The sequence below is a fragment of the Manis javanica genome, chromosome 5 (genome assembly GCF_040802235.1).
Source record: "Manis javanica isolate MJ-LG chromosome 5, MJ_LKY, whole genome shotgun sequence".
Taxonomy (NCBI): domain Eukaryota; kingdom Metazoa; phylum Chordata; class Mammalia; order Pholidota; family Manidae; genus Manis; species Manis javanica.
Window position 1 is genome coordinate 168631971 of NC_133160.1, and position 19018 is coordinate 168650988.

The 19018-nt window shown below is 47.5% G+C and overlaps 1 protein-coding gene across 6 annotated transcripts in view; it reads right to left on the reverse strand.

The window, feature by feature from the left end:
- The window catches only part of EVC2 (EvC ciliary complex subunit 2), a 135242-nt gene that overhangs the window by 44845 nt on the left and 71379 nt on the right, over nt 1-19018 (reverse strand). For 5 of the 6 annotated variants that reach the window (XM_036991113.2, XM_036991104.2, XM_036991109.2 and 2 more), the window contains 3 exons: nt 9965-10289; nt 2748-2987; nt 429-604 (listed from right to left, as the gene is read on the reverse strand). In XM_036991113.2, coding sequence (XP_036847008.2) covers nt 429-604; nt 2748-2987; nt 9965-10289 — 741 coding nt within the window. The remainder of the gene's footprint in view (nt 1-428; nt 605-2747; nt 2988-9964; nt 10290-19018) is intronic. The other variant, XM_036991115.2, reaches the window with a different exon arrangement.

Below are 19018 nucleotides of genomic sequence, written 5' to 3' on the forward strand. Positions count from 1 at the left end.
CAACTATGTATTTCTGCTTCACCCCAAAGGAGAACCCAGAGCCGGCAGAGCAACACAGCTCAGAGGAGCGGGTGTGGCCAGTGCATGTTCCCGGTAGCCTCCACCGCTCATTTCCCAGTGAAGTGCTGGGGATTGCTTTGAAATGACTCAGGTGGGGACGGGCGGCTACATCGCGGTCAGCCAGGAGTTGGTACCTACTGAAGTTGAGTGGCAAGCACCTGGGGGTTCACTGTGTGGCTGCCTCCACTATCGTGTGTGTTTCTGTGATTCTACGATGCAGAGGAGTCTTACAACTGGAGAATTCTCCTTAAGAAATAAGCAAGGAGCAGCCCGGGCACCCAATGAACGAACAGCGGTGGGTGGTCTTTGATGAGGGATGTTGGGGCAAAGCAATAGGTCTGCATCATGCTGCAGTTCTGGGGCTTTACCTCTCATGTTTCTGGATGAGGAGGGTCAGCTGGGCAGCAGCCGTGCTCAGAAGGCCTTGCAAACGGGTTTCTGATGACTGTATATTCTGGACCAGGTACTCCCTGTGGCCAAATCTTTTACTTAGGTGGTATCTCTTATTAGCCTGGAAAAAGTCCATTAACTCTTCTACATTCTCCTGTTAAAAAAAATTTAAGGACATTTAGGAAAATGAAATTAATTAAAATCTAGAGAAAATTCTTTCTAGACATTTCAAGTATTGCATTTCCTTTCCGAAGAAATGCACAGGAATAGAAGCACTGGGATTAACACCTTAACCTCCCTGCCCGGGACAGAGGGTTAGAAAAAAATTACAGACTGGTAAGAAGTGAGGCCTTTGGAAAGTGTGTGTTATCAAAACACCTCCACTGCTCCAAGAAATGGAACGTCCCCTCTATCCGTGCACACATGCACACCCGTGGAGTTCCCAAAATACGACCGCAGACAGGCTGAAGTTCTGGGATAAATCAGCCATCAGCCGTTTCCCACGGGACCCCCACACTCCCCAAGGAGATGAGGCGGTCACACTCACAAAGAGCGGCAGGAAGTTTTCTCGGCCTACAAAGTGAACAAAACCCAACCCAACACCGAGAGCAGTAATAACCTAGCGCATGCTGGCTGTTTTCTCAGGTCCACTGGGCCCAGAGTGTTTCTTAACTTACCTAATCCAGTCTAGGGAGCAAATACTATTATTCCCCTTTCACAGAGGAGAGAAGTGAGTCCACATCACACAACCGGTAAGGGACGGAGCAGGGATTTGAACTCAATCTGACTGAAGGACCTGTGCTCTGACTTCCTAGTAGGTTGTGCCTCAAATCCAGTTTTAACCAGTGGCACTGTAATTAGATCAGCTGTAATTAAAATCCTGGCCTCCGCGGTATTATCCCAGCCACTTAAGATGGGCTGTGCTGTCTCTTTTCTGTCGGTGGAAACACCGTCCATGCAGGTCACCAAAAAGATCAACACTTTGTTCAACCAGAAGTGGCTGACGCACAGCCTCCTTTCCACACATAAGCGAAAACCTCTCTAGTTCCTGACACCTGAGAATTCGCACTGTCCAGACAGTGACAGCTGGTTGGTCAGATGCGGCTGACCTCTGCCACGTCTCCCTGAGAGTTACGGGCAGCGGAATCAGTATGACAGGAATACTGTGGCAATACTGCTCTTCTGCGTGGAGCTGGATCCGTGCTGGCTGACCCGAGCCCGTCACGTAAGGGGACTCATCACTGGCACCCTCAAGCACTCACGCAGCTGGGGTCAGACAAGTCTCTGTCATGGCCCTATTATCACCCATGGCAGCTATTTCTCTGACTCCAGCATTAGGAGTAAAAACATGCATTCTTTCTGACCTGGATGCCCTAGTGCTGAGTCATCCATTACCCACCGTAAGTCGAAAAATGACTGGGAAATCTGTTAATACTTAAGTGGTGCCATGGGGTCTGAAAACCTTACTAGGGAAACAATAGAATTTTTAATCTACTCTCACTGATGCTTTACTGGGAAAATTCTAGAGCAAAATGGAGAGGCTGGCTGGTTCTCTCCAGGCCCAAGGCTCACCCTGGTCTCCTCCTGGCATGGCCCTGCCCCACTGCAGCCCTCACTCCCTGGGCCTGGGTCAGGACCAAAAGCTGCCGTGTGACTGCACTGTGTGTGTGTGTGTGTGTGTGTGTGTGTGTGTGTGTGTGTGTGTGTCCACCTGCATAAGAAATTCTGCAGCAGTGTTGACTGTTTCCTATAAACTATTTTCACTATAATCTAGAATTTATTCAGATTAGTAACATTCACACCCAAGCTTACACACAAGAACATACACAAATTCAGGCATATTGAGACACATCACAAACTCTAGCTATACATCACACACACATGCACACACACACACATCTATACATATGTTTATACATTTTTAATTACCATAGACATCAAACATGTATTGTGCTAAGCACTGGCTTTCCAGGAATCAGCTCGTTATATTTTCATCACACCCTGTGTGTATTCTATTGGCCCCATTTTACAGGTGAGGAAACTGAGGCTCAGAGAGGTTAGGCAAGGTGCTTAAATTCACACAGCTGATGGGGGATGGGACTGGAATTCGAACTGAAGGCCTGTGCTTCACGACACCTCTGCCCCGCTTACTAGAAACTCACTCACACATCAAGTAGAAGGAAGAGCCCAGCTACTGGTTCATGGCACAAAAGAAGAGACCAGGATTTAATTCTGGGAGAGGAGACATTTACAGCTAAGGGGAATTACTCTCCCTTCAGAGCAATCTGAATCATTACCTGTATTTTAGAGTAATCTTGCAGTAGCACTTTAGCCGCCTCTGGCTTCAGTTCCCCTTTGAAAATAGCACTTTTTATCTGGGTAAAAAAGATACTGTGCAGCTCGCTTCTCTGGAAAATGGCCAGCTGCCTGCGGGCCTTGGCAAAGCCCTCCTCCTGCTGCAGGCTGAGCGAGCCCCTCAGGTGCTCCTGCTCTAGGCCGTGGAGGGTCCGCAGGAGGCCACTGCACTCAACAGCCAGCTGCAGGGAGAAGAGCGGGCGTGAGACTGACGCACTGGGCAGGCATGCGCACACGGCATATACACACAGACACACATCATGCACAGAATGCATGCACATACACACAGCAACACACAGGGCATGTGCACACACACTCACGTGAAACACATACGTACACACACACACACACACAATGTCCCAAGTTGATAATGATGAAGCTGCTAAGCTCTGGGAAATGCTATCACAACCTGTCCATCTCTGTCATCGTAATGTTTTCCAGAGCAACCTCAAAGCACAAAATTCACAAGGATGGAATTTTGCAAATCAAACTGCCTGAAAATAGCCTGCAAAATGGAAGCATCAATGGACTGTGCTGTCACTCAGGCTTATGTCCATCATCTTTCACTCTTAAATTGGTTGAAGAGAAAAGTAACAGCCATCAGGCCCAAGTTGAGATCATTTAGGTAAAAAGGGAAGCAAAGAGGAGTTAAGAGATGGCTACCTGGATGCCTGCACTTCACGTGGTGCACGTGAGGGAAGGAGGGGAGGCACACCTTTGCTGGCTCCTGAAAGCCTTCACACCTCCACCACCCCAAAGGCCCACGCCCCAGGAGAGGAGTGGCACCGATTCCACAGGCAGAGGCGGAATTCTAGGACGTTCTCCCAGAGCCCCAGCCCCCAGTGTGCTCAGCACAGAAACCCTCCCCGTGGGAGAGGATGTAAACTTAATGCAATGGACAGTCATTCAGGATTGGCTATTACACACCCAGGGTGAAGGGGTGTTGATGACGTTATCAGGTCCCTAATGAGCTGACCCTGAGTTACTCGGAAGGGAAATTATCCTGGGTGGGCCTGACTTAATGAGATGAGTGTGCAGGGAAGAGAGGTGCTGTCCTGCCACAGCTGGCAGCACGCTGGGAGCCGAGGTGGAGAAGGCATGCCTGGAGGAGCCGAGGGCCTCAGTCCTACAAATGCAAAGAAGTGAATTCTGCCGACAACCCCGGGCTCCGGGAGCGGGAGGGAAGGCAGCCTGGATGGGACCCGGGGGACAAGCGTGCAGAGACCCGGCTGAGCCGCGCCCAGACCCCGGACCAAGGAAACGGTGATGATAAGCGGGTGTCAAGTTGCTAAATATGGGGGGCTTTCCCGTGCAGCTGTAGCAATCAACACACACCACCTCCCAAGTGAAGGATCACAACTCAGGGAAGCCAAGCGTCTTTTCCTGGTTCTCGCAGCCGCAGCCCCAGCTTCAGGCTCCGAGTTCTGAAACCACTCAGACATCAGGCGGTGCCACACGCTGGAGCAGAGTCAGGGCAAAGGGTACGAGGCGGAGGGCTCTAGCCCAGCGGACAAGGTCACGAGGACAACAGGCTTGGGTGCAGGGGGACATGGGGTGGTGGCTGTGACTAGGCTGAGGCAGAAGGGTGGTGATTCAGCAGCGGGAAGGCCCGTACCTACTCCCACTGGACATGATGGGAACAAGCCACCCTCACAAGCACAGCACCACGTCCCCAGTCCCCCAAGTCACAGACCTGCCCACCTCCTCCTCCAGCCACTCACAAAGGCCTATGAAGGGGACATACTCCCATCTTTCCAGCAACTTTTACTTTTCAATCTGTTCAGAATCGGGCTCAGAAAGGGGAGTGTTATGTACATACCCTCCCCACCAAGAAGCCCAGAAGGCACCTAAGGGTGCTCCCAGGTCCACGGCCCAGAAGCCAAAGGACGTTGCTGGCATCTTCCTGCCCCCATCTCCAGAACCTATCCCAATATTAACGGTTTGCCTCAGCCACCAGAAAACACCATCTTTTTTAAAAGCTGGTTTTATAAAAATGCCCAGATTAGACTTTTCTGAGTCACTCTTCCAGAGAACAGTGGTCATTCACAGCTACTTTCTCTAAATTAGAGGCTGTAATTCACCCGACTCGGTATGGCACGGATGTTCGCTCAGGAGAGCAGCTGCTGCCCCATTGGGGTGATTCATCCATCAAAGGGACCTTCCTTTCAGGCAGTATGAAATTTGACAAACCCAAACCTCAATTTATTTTAATGAATAGGAATGAAATCTGGGGTGAAATACATTCAGCTTCTCACAGTGAGGACAAAACACACATGTGAATGCACACATGCAAATCCTAAAATGACATCACCTGTCCTTGTTTAGAGCAAAAGGGAACAATATGTTTGTATCATAATGAGACACACTCTGAAATACAGTTTGATGGGAGGCTTCCACTTCCATGTACAAGGCCCCTCAGAGGGGGTCCAGAAACCTGCAGAAATGCATTCAACCACGGACCTGGGTCATCCTCCCCTGAGAAGCCTAAACCCTAAAGCACAGGACACCCCCACTCACCTTGCCAAGCATGGGAGGACATGTACAGAAATGAGTGATGGCCTGGTATGAGAGGCACTAGGGAGTGGTGAGGACTGGGGCAAAGTGGAGAACAAGCTCTGCCTACAAGGCCAGCATTGTTCAGCCCCCCAGTGGGGGGGCTCTGCAGTTATGTGGACCCAGTGCGGCCACATTTTCCCACTTTTTAGAGAACCTGAAAGTCTGGATTTTTATATGAAATGTTGTATTTTAAATCGTGACAACAAATGTGCAACTTAAAAGGTATATTAAAGTAATGGTCAATGACTCCCAAGTCCCTATTGAACTTTCCACTAAAATGGACATTTCAGGAAAACAAGACAAGTTTATGCTGTGACTTCAAGTGTTCCTAAAACAGCAACTTGTCCTGCAGAGGGGTCGGGGGTAGACCAGAAGGGGACTTCAGTTATGGTTTGAGAACCATAGGCTGTGCCAGGCTGCTCCGGAGCAACAGCAATTCATAACACTGACTCTGCGACATCGAAAATGTGAAATCATGGCTGTACTGAATTCTAGAACCTGTACTCAGTTTAACAAGACCAGCAAATTGTAAAAATGGTTTTATAGAAATAAATGGATCAGAGATGGTCACAACCTCTGATTGTTAAGCTGAAGAGTAAGAGTTCTGGCTCTGAAGGAATCTTTGCCTTTAAGACCCTCACAAAGGTATCAGGAAGCCTCGGGTGGCTCGGGGCTGGATGCGCTCCTAGCTGCTCTTCATTGGGTAGCTGGGAAGCACCTGGGTCTAGAAGAGAGTTCCCACACAGAGGGTGCACCCCGAACCACCTGCTGGCAGCTGCCTGCAGAAAGTGGGGCACACTGCTTCCCCTGGGCCTCGGCTTCCCCAACTCAAAGTGGAAACACTTCACTTTCTCTGGCTGTTCCGTGTCACAGGCTTCTTTGAGGACTACACTGAGTGACAACTCATCGTAAACTCTAGCGCAGGGCCGGCACTGCCAGGCACTGGTCTAAGTGCTACACAAGTATTAACAGCCCTGGAATACGGGCATTATTATTATCCCAAATTTAAGGAAGGGGGAACTGAGGCCTGGGGAGACTGATCAATGTACCTCTGGAAGAACAGAGTGAGGGTCTAAACCCAAGCCACCTGCCATCAGAACTAGAGCCATCACCACTCTCCCAGGGCCTTTCAAGGGAGAAATGCTTTGAAAACTGTAAAGGATTACATAGGCATTTAAATGTGAATAGCTTTCATCTCTAATTACTGGACTTCCTAAACTCTGCTCCAAAAAATAGTGATACTGCCCATTTTGCTTTTTTTAAAACGAATTCTTGGTGGAATAACGTGTCCAAAATATTTCCATGCATTTTACTTAAAGATGACCCCAATAAATGTGTAGCTAAATATAAAGCCATTGGCGGTTTTGTAAAACGGGGTGGCCGGCACAGCTTGGAAGGGAAATACCTCTATTAACTTTTACAATTCCGATGCTGTTTTTGGAAGCGGATCAGCTCACATACTTCGACTTGTCTCTGAACAGGACCACCTATGGGATCCAGAGCCATGGTGATGTCCCCACTGCACGCCAGCAGGCACGGGGGTGAGGGCAGGCACAGGGGCGCAGCAGGACCCCTGTCCTGTCACCCCTGCTCCATGTCCCCAAACCAATGTAAATAATGAGGATACACTGAAAAAGCACATGCCCCAGGCAGTCTGTGGGGAGCAAAAGCACGAACCGGTGGAAGCCCACCAGGATGGGTTAACCCGGCACCCAGCAGGAGGGGGACATAATGCCCACTGCACCGGGGAGGCAGAGGCACAGCGGTTGAGGGGCCCTGCTTGGGCATGTGTCTTGGCCCCACCTATGTGTTATCAGACAGGTGACCTTTGCATCTGTTTTCTTACCTGTAAAAGGGGGATCCTATCAGCTTCCACCTCACTGAGTTGGTGTGAACGTTTGATGAGAAGGTCCGTGTGATGAGCTCAGAACAGTGCCTGGCATGTGGTAAACGCTAAATAAGCGTAGGAGCGTTTAATACAATCAGAAAGTGTGTATACTGCGATGCTAAGTGAAAACAAACAAGACATACTATCTATGAACTGCATAACCCTAACTTTGTTTAAAAAAAAAATGCATAAAGCAAAAGACTAAAATGTATGCTGAAACCCAAGGACAACAGCGGGGCCACCTGAGCATCACAGCCCCTCCAGAGTCGGGTGCACAGTGGGGACTCTGTAAATAGGCTGGATGGGTGCTCGGCTGCCTTTGGCGGGATGGCTTCCACGTTTCCCCCGAGGTTTTTCTTTGTATGCTTTGGAGCTGAATCAGCAAACTTCTCCATAAAGACCAGATAAATATTTTAGGCTTTGTAGGCCACAGAAGGCCTCTGCCACATATTCTTCTACTTTCTTTTTTCGCTTTATTTTTGTTCTGTACAATACTTTAAAAATAGAAACACTTCTCAAACCACGGGCTACACAAAAACAGGCCAGGCAGGGGTGGGCTGATGGGTCTAGTTTGCTGACCCCTGCTTTCTAGTACTTTCCAAGTCTCCCTCAATTGAATGTGTATTATTTTTACAGGAACAAAAATTATAACTCAATTAGGGAAGAAGAGAAAGACAGAGACCATGAGATTATTTAGGGGCTGGATCACTGAACAGTGAGTTCAACGCACTCTTCTTCGGTGGACATGTTATTCCACCAAGAATTCGTTTTAAAAGTACCTACCGGCACAAAAAGCTACAGTGTTATGAGCACAATCATGGACAGAGATGAGACAATGGGGTGGGCTAGTGGAACTGTGCCTGAACAGTGTCTTCACATGATATCACTATAGCCTAATCCCAGAACCTGGGCATGCGCCCTTATTTGGAAGAGGATATGTGTAGGTGTAATTAAGTTAATATCTTATGAGATCATCCCAGATTATTTGGGTGATCCCTAACTTCAAAGACAAGTGTCCTTATAAGGACCAGAAGAGGAAATGACAGAGCCACGGGAGAGATGATCACAGGAAGACGGAAGTCAAGATTGGAGCAAAGTGGCCACAAGCCCAGGAACGTCTGGAGCCACCCGGAGCTGGAGGAGGCGGGAAAGGACCCTCCCCTGGAGCAGAGGGAACAGGCCCGCCCAACACCTTAATTTTGGACTTCCGGCCTCCACATCGTGAAAGAATACATACCTGTTGTTTTAAGTCTCCAGGTCTGCGGCAATTTGTTACAGCAGCCACAGGTAATTCACAAAGGAACCAAACAGAAAATAAGCCACACCCTAAATTGACATGCATGTCAAGGCAAGGGGGGGCCCCAGCTGCAAGGAAGCAGGTGGGGGTGAGAGTGTGAATCTCGCCTCCATTCTTACTGCCCAGCCCGAGGTCTGACCACAGGTGACTGCCTAGGAGCCACAGCCATCATCCTAGGAGCTATTTACTCACTTGCAGGGAATTCTGTGGATGGTGGAATGGAAGTCGGGGGAATGGAAAGTGAGCATTCAGAAGCCTGTTCCTCAGTAGATATTGGACTTCCCTAGGATGACAGATTCTCCAAATAGCGTATGTGGGCTCATGTGGACTGGGCAAGTCATCTCCTCCACGGAGGAAGATGGAATCAGCTTGATATGGTTATGCTCAGAAAAATCTCTGACATGATTCCTTCCAAGACAGCAACTGACACAACTTCAAGAAAAATGAGAGTTATCTCAGACCCACACAGGCCAGCCCTGGGAAGGCGGAGGGGTCAGAACCCGGAGTGGGGCACTGTATGCACCGAGAGCCTGCTGCAGCCGCACCGGGCAGCTGGCCCCTGGCAGTACGTCTCCCAGGCTGAGCCCTGCTTCACAGACCTACAGAGGCCAGTTAAGCCCTGAGGAGCAGAGCTGGAACCTGCCAGAATGTGCATCCAGGCTTGACTGTCTCCAGAGCTTGCACTGGAGAGAACTGTGATCTAGCACAGTGCAGTCCAGATGGACAGACGTGCGTGTGGATGTCACAGCCATCCGAGCCATGTGTTCTGCAGGTGTGTGCTCTGTGAATGAAGCCATTCTACTCTCCCCCTGACCTTCCACAACACTGTGAACATGGCTCTATTATAGTCGAAAGAGGTCACTTTTTTTATATGTTAGGATCCTTCACTAGACTATGAACTTCTTGAATGCAAGAACCATGTCTCATATTCCTTGGTACCTTCAGTGCCCAGTCCAGTGCCTGGGAAACAATAAATGATCAATAAATGCTTTCCAAATGAATTCTGGATGGATGGATAGATGGATGTGTAGATGGTGGACAGGTGTTGAGGAGGGATGGATGGATGGATGGATGGATGGATGGGTGGATGGATGGGTGGATGGATGGGTGGGTGGATGGGTGGGTGGGTGGGTGAGTAGATGGATGGGTGGGTGGGTTGATGAAGAGATGGGTGGGTGGATGGATGAAGGGATGGGTGGGTGGATGGATGAAGGGATGGGTCGGTGGGTGAGTGGATAAAGGGATGAAGGGATGGGTGGGTGGGTTGGTGGGTGGATGAAGGGATGGGTGGGTGGGTGAGTGGATAAAGGGATGAAGGGATGGGTGGGTGGGTGGGTGGGTGGGTGGATGGATAAAGGGCAAATCTTGGAGAGAAAGGAGAGAGGCAACACAAAGCCTCGCTTTCAGAGCTGCCTCACCCTCTCACCAACGCGCTTCAGGAACTCTTCCGCTTCCTCCACTGCCGCCATCTCCCGCTGGTACTGGTTTTCTGTCTTCTTCCTGGCTTCTAGGTCGCATTCGGCCGTCAGTGCCACCATCTTCCGATCGTATTCCTCCCGTATCTCCTTCTCCAGCAACAGGAACTGCTTTTTGAAGGCAGCGCCCATCCTCCGCTCTGCCTCGGGGGAGAGGTGGCCACAGCTGGTCAGATTCCTCAGCAGAAGGGCAATGACGTCTTTGCTGATCTGGGTCCGACAGGCCTCCAGGTCTGAGTCTGCACGGCTCAGGGTCGCCACCTCCAGCCTGGGAGACACAGAGGTCAAGAGGATCCATTACATAAACCACAGGTCTCTCAAAGCTCTCAGGCTTTAAATTATCCTTTTCTTTTTCTTTCCCCTTTTCTCTCATTCTCTTCCTTTCCTCCAGCCAGTTTTTGATGGCCAGCAACTAACTTCACAGATTCTTATTTACTAAATTCACAGGGGACCATGCTGGCTACTGTAAGGGATATAACTAATAGAAGACACAGTCTTTGTCAACAATAGGTCAACAACGAGGAAAGCAAAGGAAAAGTGAATAGTTAATATATTTGGAGAATTTTTAAATAAAATGTATTTTACTTTTTTTCTTATTAAAAATGTATGAACATGACAACTAAACACAATGTGCTAGGACAGAAAAAGGACATTAGATAAAAAGTAGGGAAATGCGAATCAAGCGTGGGCTTCTAGTAACTATCAATATTGATTCATGAATCGTAACAAATTTCCAAAGTAATGTAAAGTTAGTAGTGATAGGGGAAATCGGGTACAGGGCATGTGGGAACTCTCTGTATCATCTTAGCCATTTTCTGTAAATGTAAAACTGCTCAAAAAAATAAGGTCTACTCAAGAAGATCTTTCACAGGATCCCAGGTTCAAAACATGATTGGGATGGTACTGTATGTTGGCAGTGACATACCAGACTGTCCTCGGAAGTGGGTGAGTTTTATGGTATGTTAACCACACCTCTTATAAAGCTGTGAAAAAGGTGCACAGGAAAAAGTAACTTGTGTTCATTATAGAAAATATGGAAAACAACGATAAATAGAAAAACACCCATTCATTGTAGGTCCGACATTCCTGCGGAACCAACAAAGGCATTTTGTTCTATTTGCTCCCAGTTTTTTCCTCTATGTGCTCTTTTTTTATAGATGTCCACCATTTACATAGACACAAGTGCGATTCTGTCCTTTTGTTTCTCAACGAACATTGTCACAGGCATCTTCCAGTGGTGTTTAAAAATCATGACAGTTTCCTGTATAATGGCTGCAAAATACTTCATGATGACATATGCCATGATTCAGTAAACCACTGTCCTAGTGCTGCACATTTAGGTTACTTGCAAAATTCGAAATCTAAAATAACCCTGAAGCAAACATCTTTGCAAAGAGTTTTTGAAATTCGCAATGATTTCCTCAGTAGGATTCACACAGGGTCACCACAGGAAATGTTAGCGACACTTTGAGGCCTCCTAGAATGTCCTACCACACCACTTTCCAGAAAAGTTCCCCCACAAATGCAGTAGGATCCTTATTTCACCCCTCCCTCTACAATTTTCAAACTATTTTATGAGAAAATGCCATCAGTTTGTAAAAATGTAAGTCTTAAGCAAACTATTACGGAAATTTTCAAGCATTTAAAAGTAGAGAGAATAGTATGACTCATGTGACCATGACTCAACTTCAAAAACTGTCAACATTTACCACGCTTGTTTCAGTTACTCCCTTCAACTTTCGCCTGGGCATCGTAAAGCAAATCCCAGATTTTTCATTTTAGCTGTAAATTCCCTAGTGAGCCTCTCTAACTGTCAAGGACGTATACAGACACATGCATGAGCATGTGTATATCTATATGCGTAGACATGTATTTACCTAGTCTTGATGCCACCATCACATTAAGTATCATATTACCATATCACATTTAAAATATGAACAGTATTTCCGATAATGAATACCAGTCATTATTCAAACTATCTCAAAGGGTCCCAAATCATTTTTACCATTGAAGGTTTAATTCAAGATTTAAACAAAATCCCACAATGTTGGCTAGTGCATGTTCTTCTGTAACATTCCACCCTCCCCATTGTTCTTTTCTGTCATTGATTTGTTGGGAAAACCAGGTTACTCATCCTGCAGTGTCCCACATTCTGGATTGGGCTGCTTGCTTCCACGTGGTCTCACTGTTCCTCCATCCCATGTATTTCCTGTAAACTACTAGTTAGGTCTTAGGACTTGATTAGCGGCAGACTGAACCAGTTCTCCGAACTACCCCGAATGCGGTGCCATGCGCTTCCTACCGGATCACTCTATAGGTGTGGTATCACAGGCGCAGGATGCTGAGGGGGCAGTAGGTTCTGTTGGTCAAGGTGACCCCTGCTCTATACAACTTCCTGTCGACTTTTCACCCGATGGCTTCAGCATCATGTGTAACTGGGTTGAAAGATGTACCTTTCCTACTTCTATCACTTCTGCATTTTTAAAGCTGGGATTCTTTTTTTTTTTTTTTGAGAGGGCATCTCTCATATTTATTGATCAAATGGTTGTTAACAACAATAAAATTCAGTATAGGGGGGTCAACGCTCAATGCGCAATCATTAATCCATCTCAAGCCTAATTCTCGTCAGTCTCCAATCTTCTGAAGCCTAACGAACAAGTTCTTACATGGTGAACGAATTTAAAGCTGGGATTCTTCAAAAAGAAGAACTGTCTGTCCACAATGATCCAGTTACTCTGACACAAAGTTCACAGACAAAACAGATGTTTCGTTCCTTGCAAATTAAAGAGTTTGTGTCACCGCACCTTCCAATGGTGACAAATGAGTTTAGATCTGTTTGTTTAGTTGCTGGTATTTACTGTTTTCTTTTGTTTTAGTATGAGGGCAAAAGGTTAATAGAACCCTTCCCAAGATTCCTGAGAACCTGAGCTTTGGCTCACTTCTGCCAGGGAACCTCGTAAGAGAAGAAACATCACATACGCTACCAGGCAACATGGCCGGTTACACCCAGGCAGCAGGACTGTCAATGAACCATAACTTCTAACGGGGAAGCCAAACTTCGAACTTCCTGGGGTGGCTCTCAGAACTGGACATGTCCCTTGTCACACAGGATACAGGCCCCTGTGGGGTGCGATGCTCTTAGGCCAGGAAGGCTCCCACACCTGCCTGAGGTGTGAGGATCACATCTCCCTATACCTGGGCTGTGTCTCCTGGGGAGAAAATACCCGCCAGAGAGCATGTGGGCTGCAGTGCGACCTGCAGCAAGGTCACCCACTGAACACCTGATGTCCTCAGCAAGCCGAATGTTTCCGCCCTCTAGCCTTTTGTACACGTGGGCTCCAGAGCGGCCGACGGGAGTCTTGTGAGGCCTAGGAAGACCCCCTCCCTATGCACATCACCCTGAAATCACAGATTTCAATTTATATTTGGTGGGCTGCAGTCACATGTAGTCATTATCCATTTAGATGCTCAAATTTTACCATCTTAGACCAAAATGGCTCCTGTGTCCTTTAAACACAGCCCATTGAGTCTAGTTTTAAATAACTCATTCATTTTGTCCCTCCATTTTCTCTGGAAACACATAAACAGAGAGAAGAACAAGAGAGCCTCTCGGCACAGCGGACAGGTTAAACATCTGGTGAAACAAGTGATATTCCACAGTCAGGAAAAGAAAGTACTTCTCCGCTAAGACAAAGTAATTTCACACCTTCAATGAAGCTCTTTGTGGTAGGGAAGACAATGCCCCACCCGCCAAATGTCCAAATCCTAGTTAATCCCCAGAACTTGTGAACATGTATGTTACACAGCAAAGGAGAAATAAGGTGGAATTAAGGTTGCTGATCAGCTGACCTTATGGCAGAGACATTAGTATCAAGGATCATTGAAAGTGGAGAAGGGAACAGAAGAGGGACGGGAATCAAGGGGCTGGCATTACAGCGTCACTGGCTTTGGGGATGGAGGAGGGGCCCTGAGCCAGGGAAGGCAAGGGGCCTCTAGAAGCTGCACAAGGAAGGAAGTGGGTCCCCCCCTAGTGCTGGCATCTTGATTTTTCCTAAAGTCCCACTTTGGACCCTGACCTCCAGAACTATAATATATTTACAGTGATTTGTTACAGCTGAATATGAAGCTCATACACCCTACCTACCCACTCCATCCATCACTGATTCATTCACTCATTCATTAACTTATCAGAAACTGCTGCAGCCATTGGTTGGGTAAACTGCAAGCGCTTTACCACATACACAGGGATTAAAATGCACAAGAGGACATCTCTGTAGATCTTTGCTGCCAAACTACATACTAGCTAAGGGGCCTGGGGGAAGGATTTTGTTTCTGTGGATAAAGTGAAGGTTCCTGTGGCCAGGATTCTCATCTGGCCCTGGTCAGCTAGCTCACTACACACGTGTGGGCAATGCGTTGTTATTCACTCTATACATAAAAAGCTCCGCCCAGTGCTCTGAGAGACACTGTGGCATGGCTGCTGGCACCGCCACAGGAGAGCAGAGGCGGGAGTGGTGGCAGCGTCGAGGACAGAGACTGAGACGGCTGCAGGGGTGGAGGGGCCCAGAGGCAGAGACCGGCTTGCTGCGTGCAGACTCGCTCTGAGTGGACAGGATTCTAGTGACTGACCTGCCACCGTGGAAATAAAGTTGGGTATAAACTCTTTCACCCCAAGAATGTTCTACTGTCATTTCTTAGGTCTCATAGAATCCTTAGTGAACTTGCCGGGGGCTGAAGCCCATTGGCACGACAGTTTCTGAGCAGCATAATGGGAACTGCCCTCAGAGGTTCAAAGAAGTAAGTGATATAAAATGCATGGCATAGAGCCTGGCATTTTGTTGGTTCTAAATAATTACAGTTTCCTTATTCTTTGCTATTCTCTCTCCTAGGAGACAGGCTGCAGAACAGAGCCAGTGCCCACGGCTCACCCTTTCCAATTACCTGGAAGACAACTTCATAGGCACTTTGTGTTTTAACAGTTTTAGTGTTAATCACCATGGATAAACTGTCAGAAGGGGCAACAATAAAAATGGCTAGGGTATTCCAAAGCCACAAAGAAAGAAAAATGTCCCTTGAAGCCAATTAAAATACCATGCAATTAATGAAGCTAACTCTCATCTATTAATTTCCCAAATGGCCACAGGAGAGGAAAATAAATATTAAGAATTCATTGTCTACATACAGGCTTGGGTCTGCTAAAGAAGTCAATGCCTACCACCCACCATGGCATTTGAAATCATTCAGACAACAATGAAGTACATAGATTTCCCCACCCCCCAAGACAGGCCCTAATGGTTCCATGAGACAAAGACATTTGGGTTGCATCTGCTGGGCTGGGATTCTTAAACTTCTTGACTACTTTGACACGTTGACAAGGTTGGCAGGATTCAAACACTGCTTTCTCAGGGAACATTCATGTTTCTGAGGTCACAGAAATGTCACCTTGTCACTAGACTTTAATGAATGTATTTGCTCAGGCCAGTCTGTCTGCACCGTACACACGATACCCCTCCTGTAAAGCAGTGACTTCACCCAGGAGTTTATAACAATGTCTAGCACACAGGAAGCCCTTAATAAACGTAAGCCACTACAATGTATTACCAGGCTTACCCATGAAAATATCTTCTAAAAGAAACTGCACACCTTCAATTATCCCAGAACTGATGATAGTTTGACTGGCTACTGATGGTAAAGAGAGCAAGACTAACATTAGTCTTCTTTCCCCATTTATTTCATATAAAAATCAACAAGTTCTCAGAAAATGGCAGACAAGGTGTCAGAACAAAATCAGGACAGAATTTCATACACAGGCAGTACATGTTCTCCTGAATGTGAAAGACGACTCGTTAACATAGAGGATAATTGACTCAGAAGGAAAACGAAATGGCCATGGCCATTTTTTATGACATTAATTGGTTGTCGTCAAGTCAGCTGGTGTAAGCATAACAGATGTACAAGAACAGTTCAGCATTGGTGAAACTTACATTTTCCTCATAGGAGCCAATTTCCAGGGACAGATAATACTGCAGCAAGATTCCATGTAGGGGCCATAAATCATGTTTGTATATCATCCATTTGAGGGCCTGGACAATGCCAATTTAGGGGAGGGAAATATCTGATTATCTTCAGTGTCAAAATTCTAATGGGAGGTTAGATTGGAGTAAAAATAGTGCATGTGAGTAAAACATCAGTGAAAGATATGAGAAACCATATGTTTTTGGTTTGGCACAAACTCAGACAGACCGGAAGATACAAGCGCTCAGCAGTCTGCATCCCTCCTGTGGGACATTCCTCCTCTTAAAGATCTGTTTACAGGTCGGACTGGGCCTCCTCTGCGTGTCTGGAGCTGCTCCCTGAAGGGTGTGTGGGTGCAGAGATGCTGGGGCTTCCCTCTCCTGCAGCTTCCCCCCCGCTGCCCACTCCTCTCCCCACCCGACTCCTTGAGGAACCTTCTTCCCAGCTCCCCTCTGAAGCGCACACTGATGACCTGTTCCCGGGAGGTGGCAGGTATTTCATTATGTCTCACTGCGTAACGAACTTGTGTGTCACACCAACTTAGCTGCCAGTCTCGGCCTCACTCCTTCACAACTGGGAGACTCGTGATTTATCTGGTGTCTCTGAGCCTAGTTGCCTGCCTGGTTAATGGAATATTATCATCTGCATCAAATGAAGGTCATTGAGAGGATTAATAACAGTGCTCCAGTGTATCGGTTTGTATTGGTCACTTTACAAATATTAAACATTTGATCCTCACAACCATCTTAGAAGGTAAGTGGTAATTCCTTTTTTACACGTGAAGAAACTGATGCACAGCTGGTTGCTTTTGAGCGCTCTGAGGAGACTCCAGCCAGGGTCTCTCTCCTGGCTTCTGGTGTTGCCAGGAACTGAGGTGCCCAGCCTGGGGCCCAGCATCACATTTGTCTCCATGTCATCCTCTGATGAATGCCTATCTCCCCACTAGACTACGAGCTGCAGGGGCCAGGACTCTGCCTTTGAGGCCCACAGTTGCATTTCCAGCCTTGCTACCCCTGTGGATGTCACGCCCAAGCAGAGCGATGAATAAAAAGCTGGGAGTCACCAAGTTACTGCCGTCCTGTTCTGAAAAATCTACAAAGCTGAGCCACAGAAAGAAATCATGGGGTTCAATGTGCAGAAGAGAGCCAAGAGCCGGCAGGGCTAGACACAGGTGAATCGCTTCCTGGGAGCTGGGCATCCCCTGTTCTCAGCCCTGAGCTCATTTACCCTCACCTCCCATGGGGCTGTCACCATCCCTGTGTTCAGATGAGGACACTGAGGCACAGGGGGGTGACAGATTGTACTCACGGTCCTCAAATGACTAAGTGGCAGAGCCAAGAGTTGGGGATGAGCATTGTAACTCAAGCAGTCCAGCGCTAAGTCCAGGCCACCTCCTCTGATCACCAGACAAGGAAACACAAGTCCCTGTTTAACCTTCGGAAAAATGTCCAGCCTCATGCACTATGAGAGAAGTGCAGGTGGAAGCTGCAGGGACGTGCCATGGCTTCTGCCCAAGGGTACAAAGGCCAGCCCCTATGACTAGAGAGTATGTTAGAGGGACTTTCCTGTGCTGGGATGGTCAACTGGTCTGGCCTCTACGGTAGGCAACCTGACAACACCTATTAAAAACACATGTATACACAATAATGCAACAATTCCACTTCGAAGGACTCATGCTACAGATAACCTTGCACACGTGCATAAAGATGTGCCTGGATGTGCACTTCAGTCCTGCCTCAGAGGGCAGACAGTCAGGATCAACTGCACAGCCTTCAGTGGGGAGTGGCTAAGACTCCCATCACTGGGGGCTTGGGAGCACAGTGGTTAAGACCCCCTGGGCTCACATCATCTTACCAGCCTTGTGATTTGGGGCAAATGACTTCAACTTTCTGTGCTTTTAATTCCTCATCCATAAATAACACTTAGCTCAGAGGCTGCTCTGAGCAGTAAATCAGTTAATGTACATAAAACATCAGAGCTGTGTCTCATTCATACTAAATTCTCAAAAAACTCAGTAATCACTACTGTTATTGGAACATTATGCGGCCTCTTAAACAAACAGGTTGTTCTATAGATATGGATATCGAATAATCTCCAAGATTGTTGCAAAAGTGGGAGAAAAGGGAACAAAAAAGTGTGTAAAGTATGCTGTTTTGCATTTCAAAAAAGGAGTTTATGTGCAAATATGCACATAGCCACAGTCTCCCAAGGATACATGACATGGGTAATGGACTGACTTCAGGGATGACAAGTCAATATGATTTTCAGGGCATGGCCTTCTATAATGTTCTAATTCTTTGCCATGTTCATTATTTATTATTCAAAAAATTAACTGAATAAAGAGGAAGAAAATGGAATCATGGACATTATTAGAGTCAGGGACTCTGCGTGTCCCCTGGTCAGGTCAGCGTGAGTTTCTGGGTTGCTTTTGACAACCTCTCGTTTGGCTCTGCTCCATGGCTGGTGCCAGACCTACCATGTACAATGAAGGTCAAGGTCGTGGCCCAGGGCAGGACCCCAAAAGTCTGCTAGCAGCACCACCGTCCTCAGAAAAGTTGACTCTCCCCATGCCAGCATGCAGTGACTTCTGGTTTGTGGAAGTATCCCCTGGATGAAAGTGCCTAGCCTAAGTGGGCAGTGCTGGGAAAGGGCTGTGGGCTTCTCTCCCTCTCCTATGGCCCCTCCAGGTAGGGGAGCTCTGAGAGTAACACTGACACTGGGTGGGTGGGTGGGACTCTGCAGGGGCAGCCTGGGCCCTGCTGACCAGGAGCATGAGCCACCTGCAGTATCTCACTGTGGAGCTTGTTACGCCTGCAGATAAAAGCTGCATCCTCCACCCTCACTTTTTTAAATAATAAAGGTGATGTGTGATTTTGGGAGCTAGGCTGGAAACATGTTTGTTGCATGTGTTACTTCCCAATTGGTTCAGAACCCAAGGCTAGGGTAGGGTGGATGGGAGCTCTGAACAGAACTCCTCAGGTA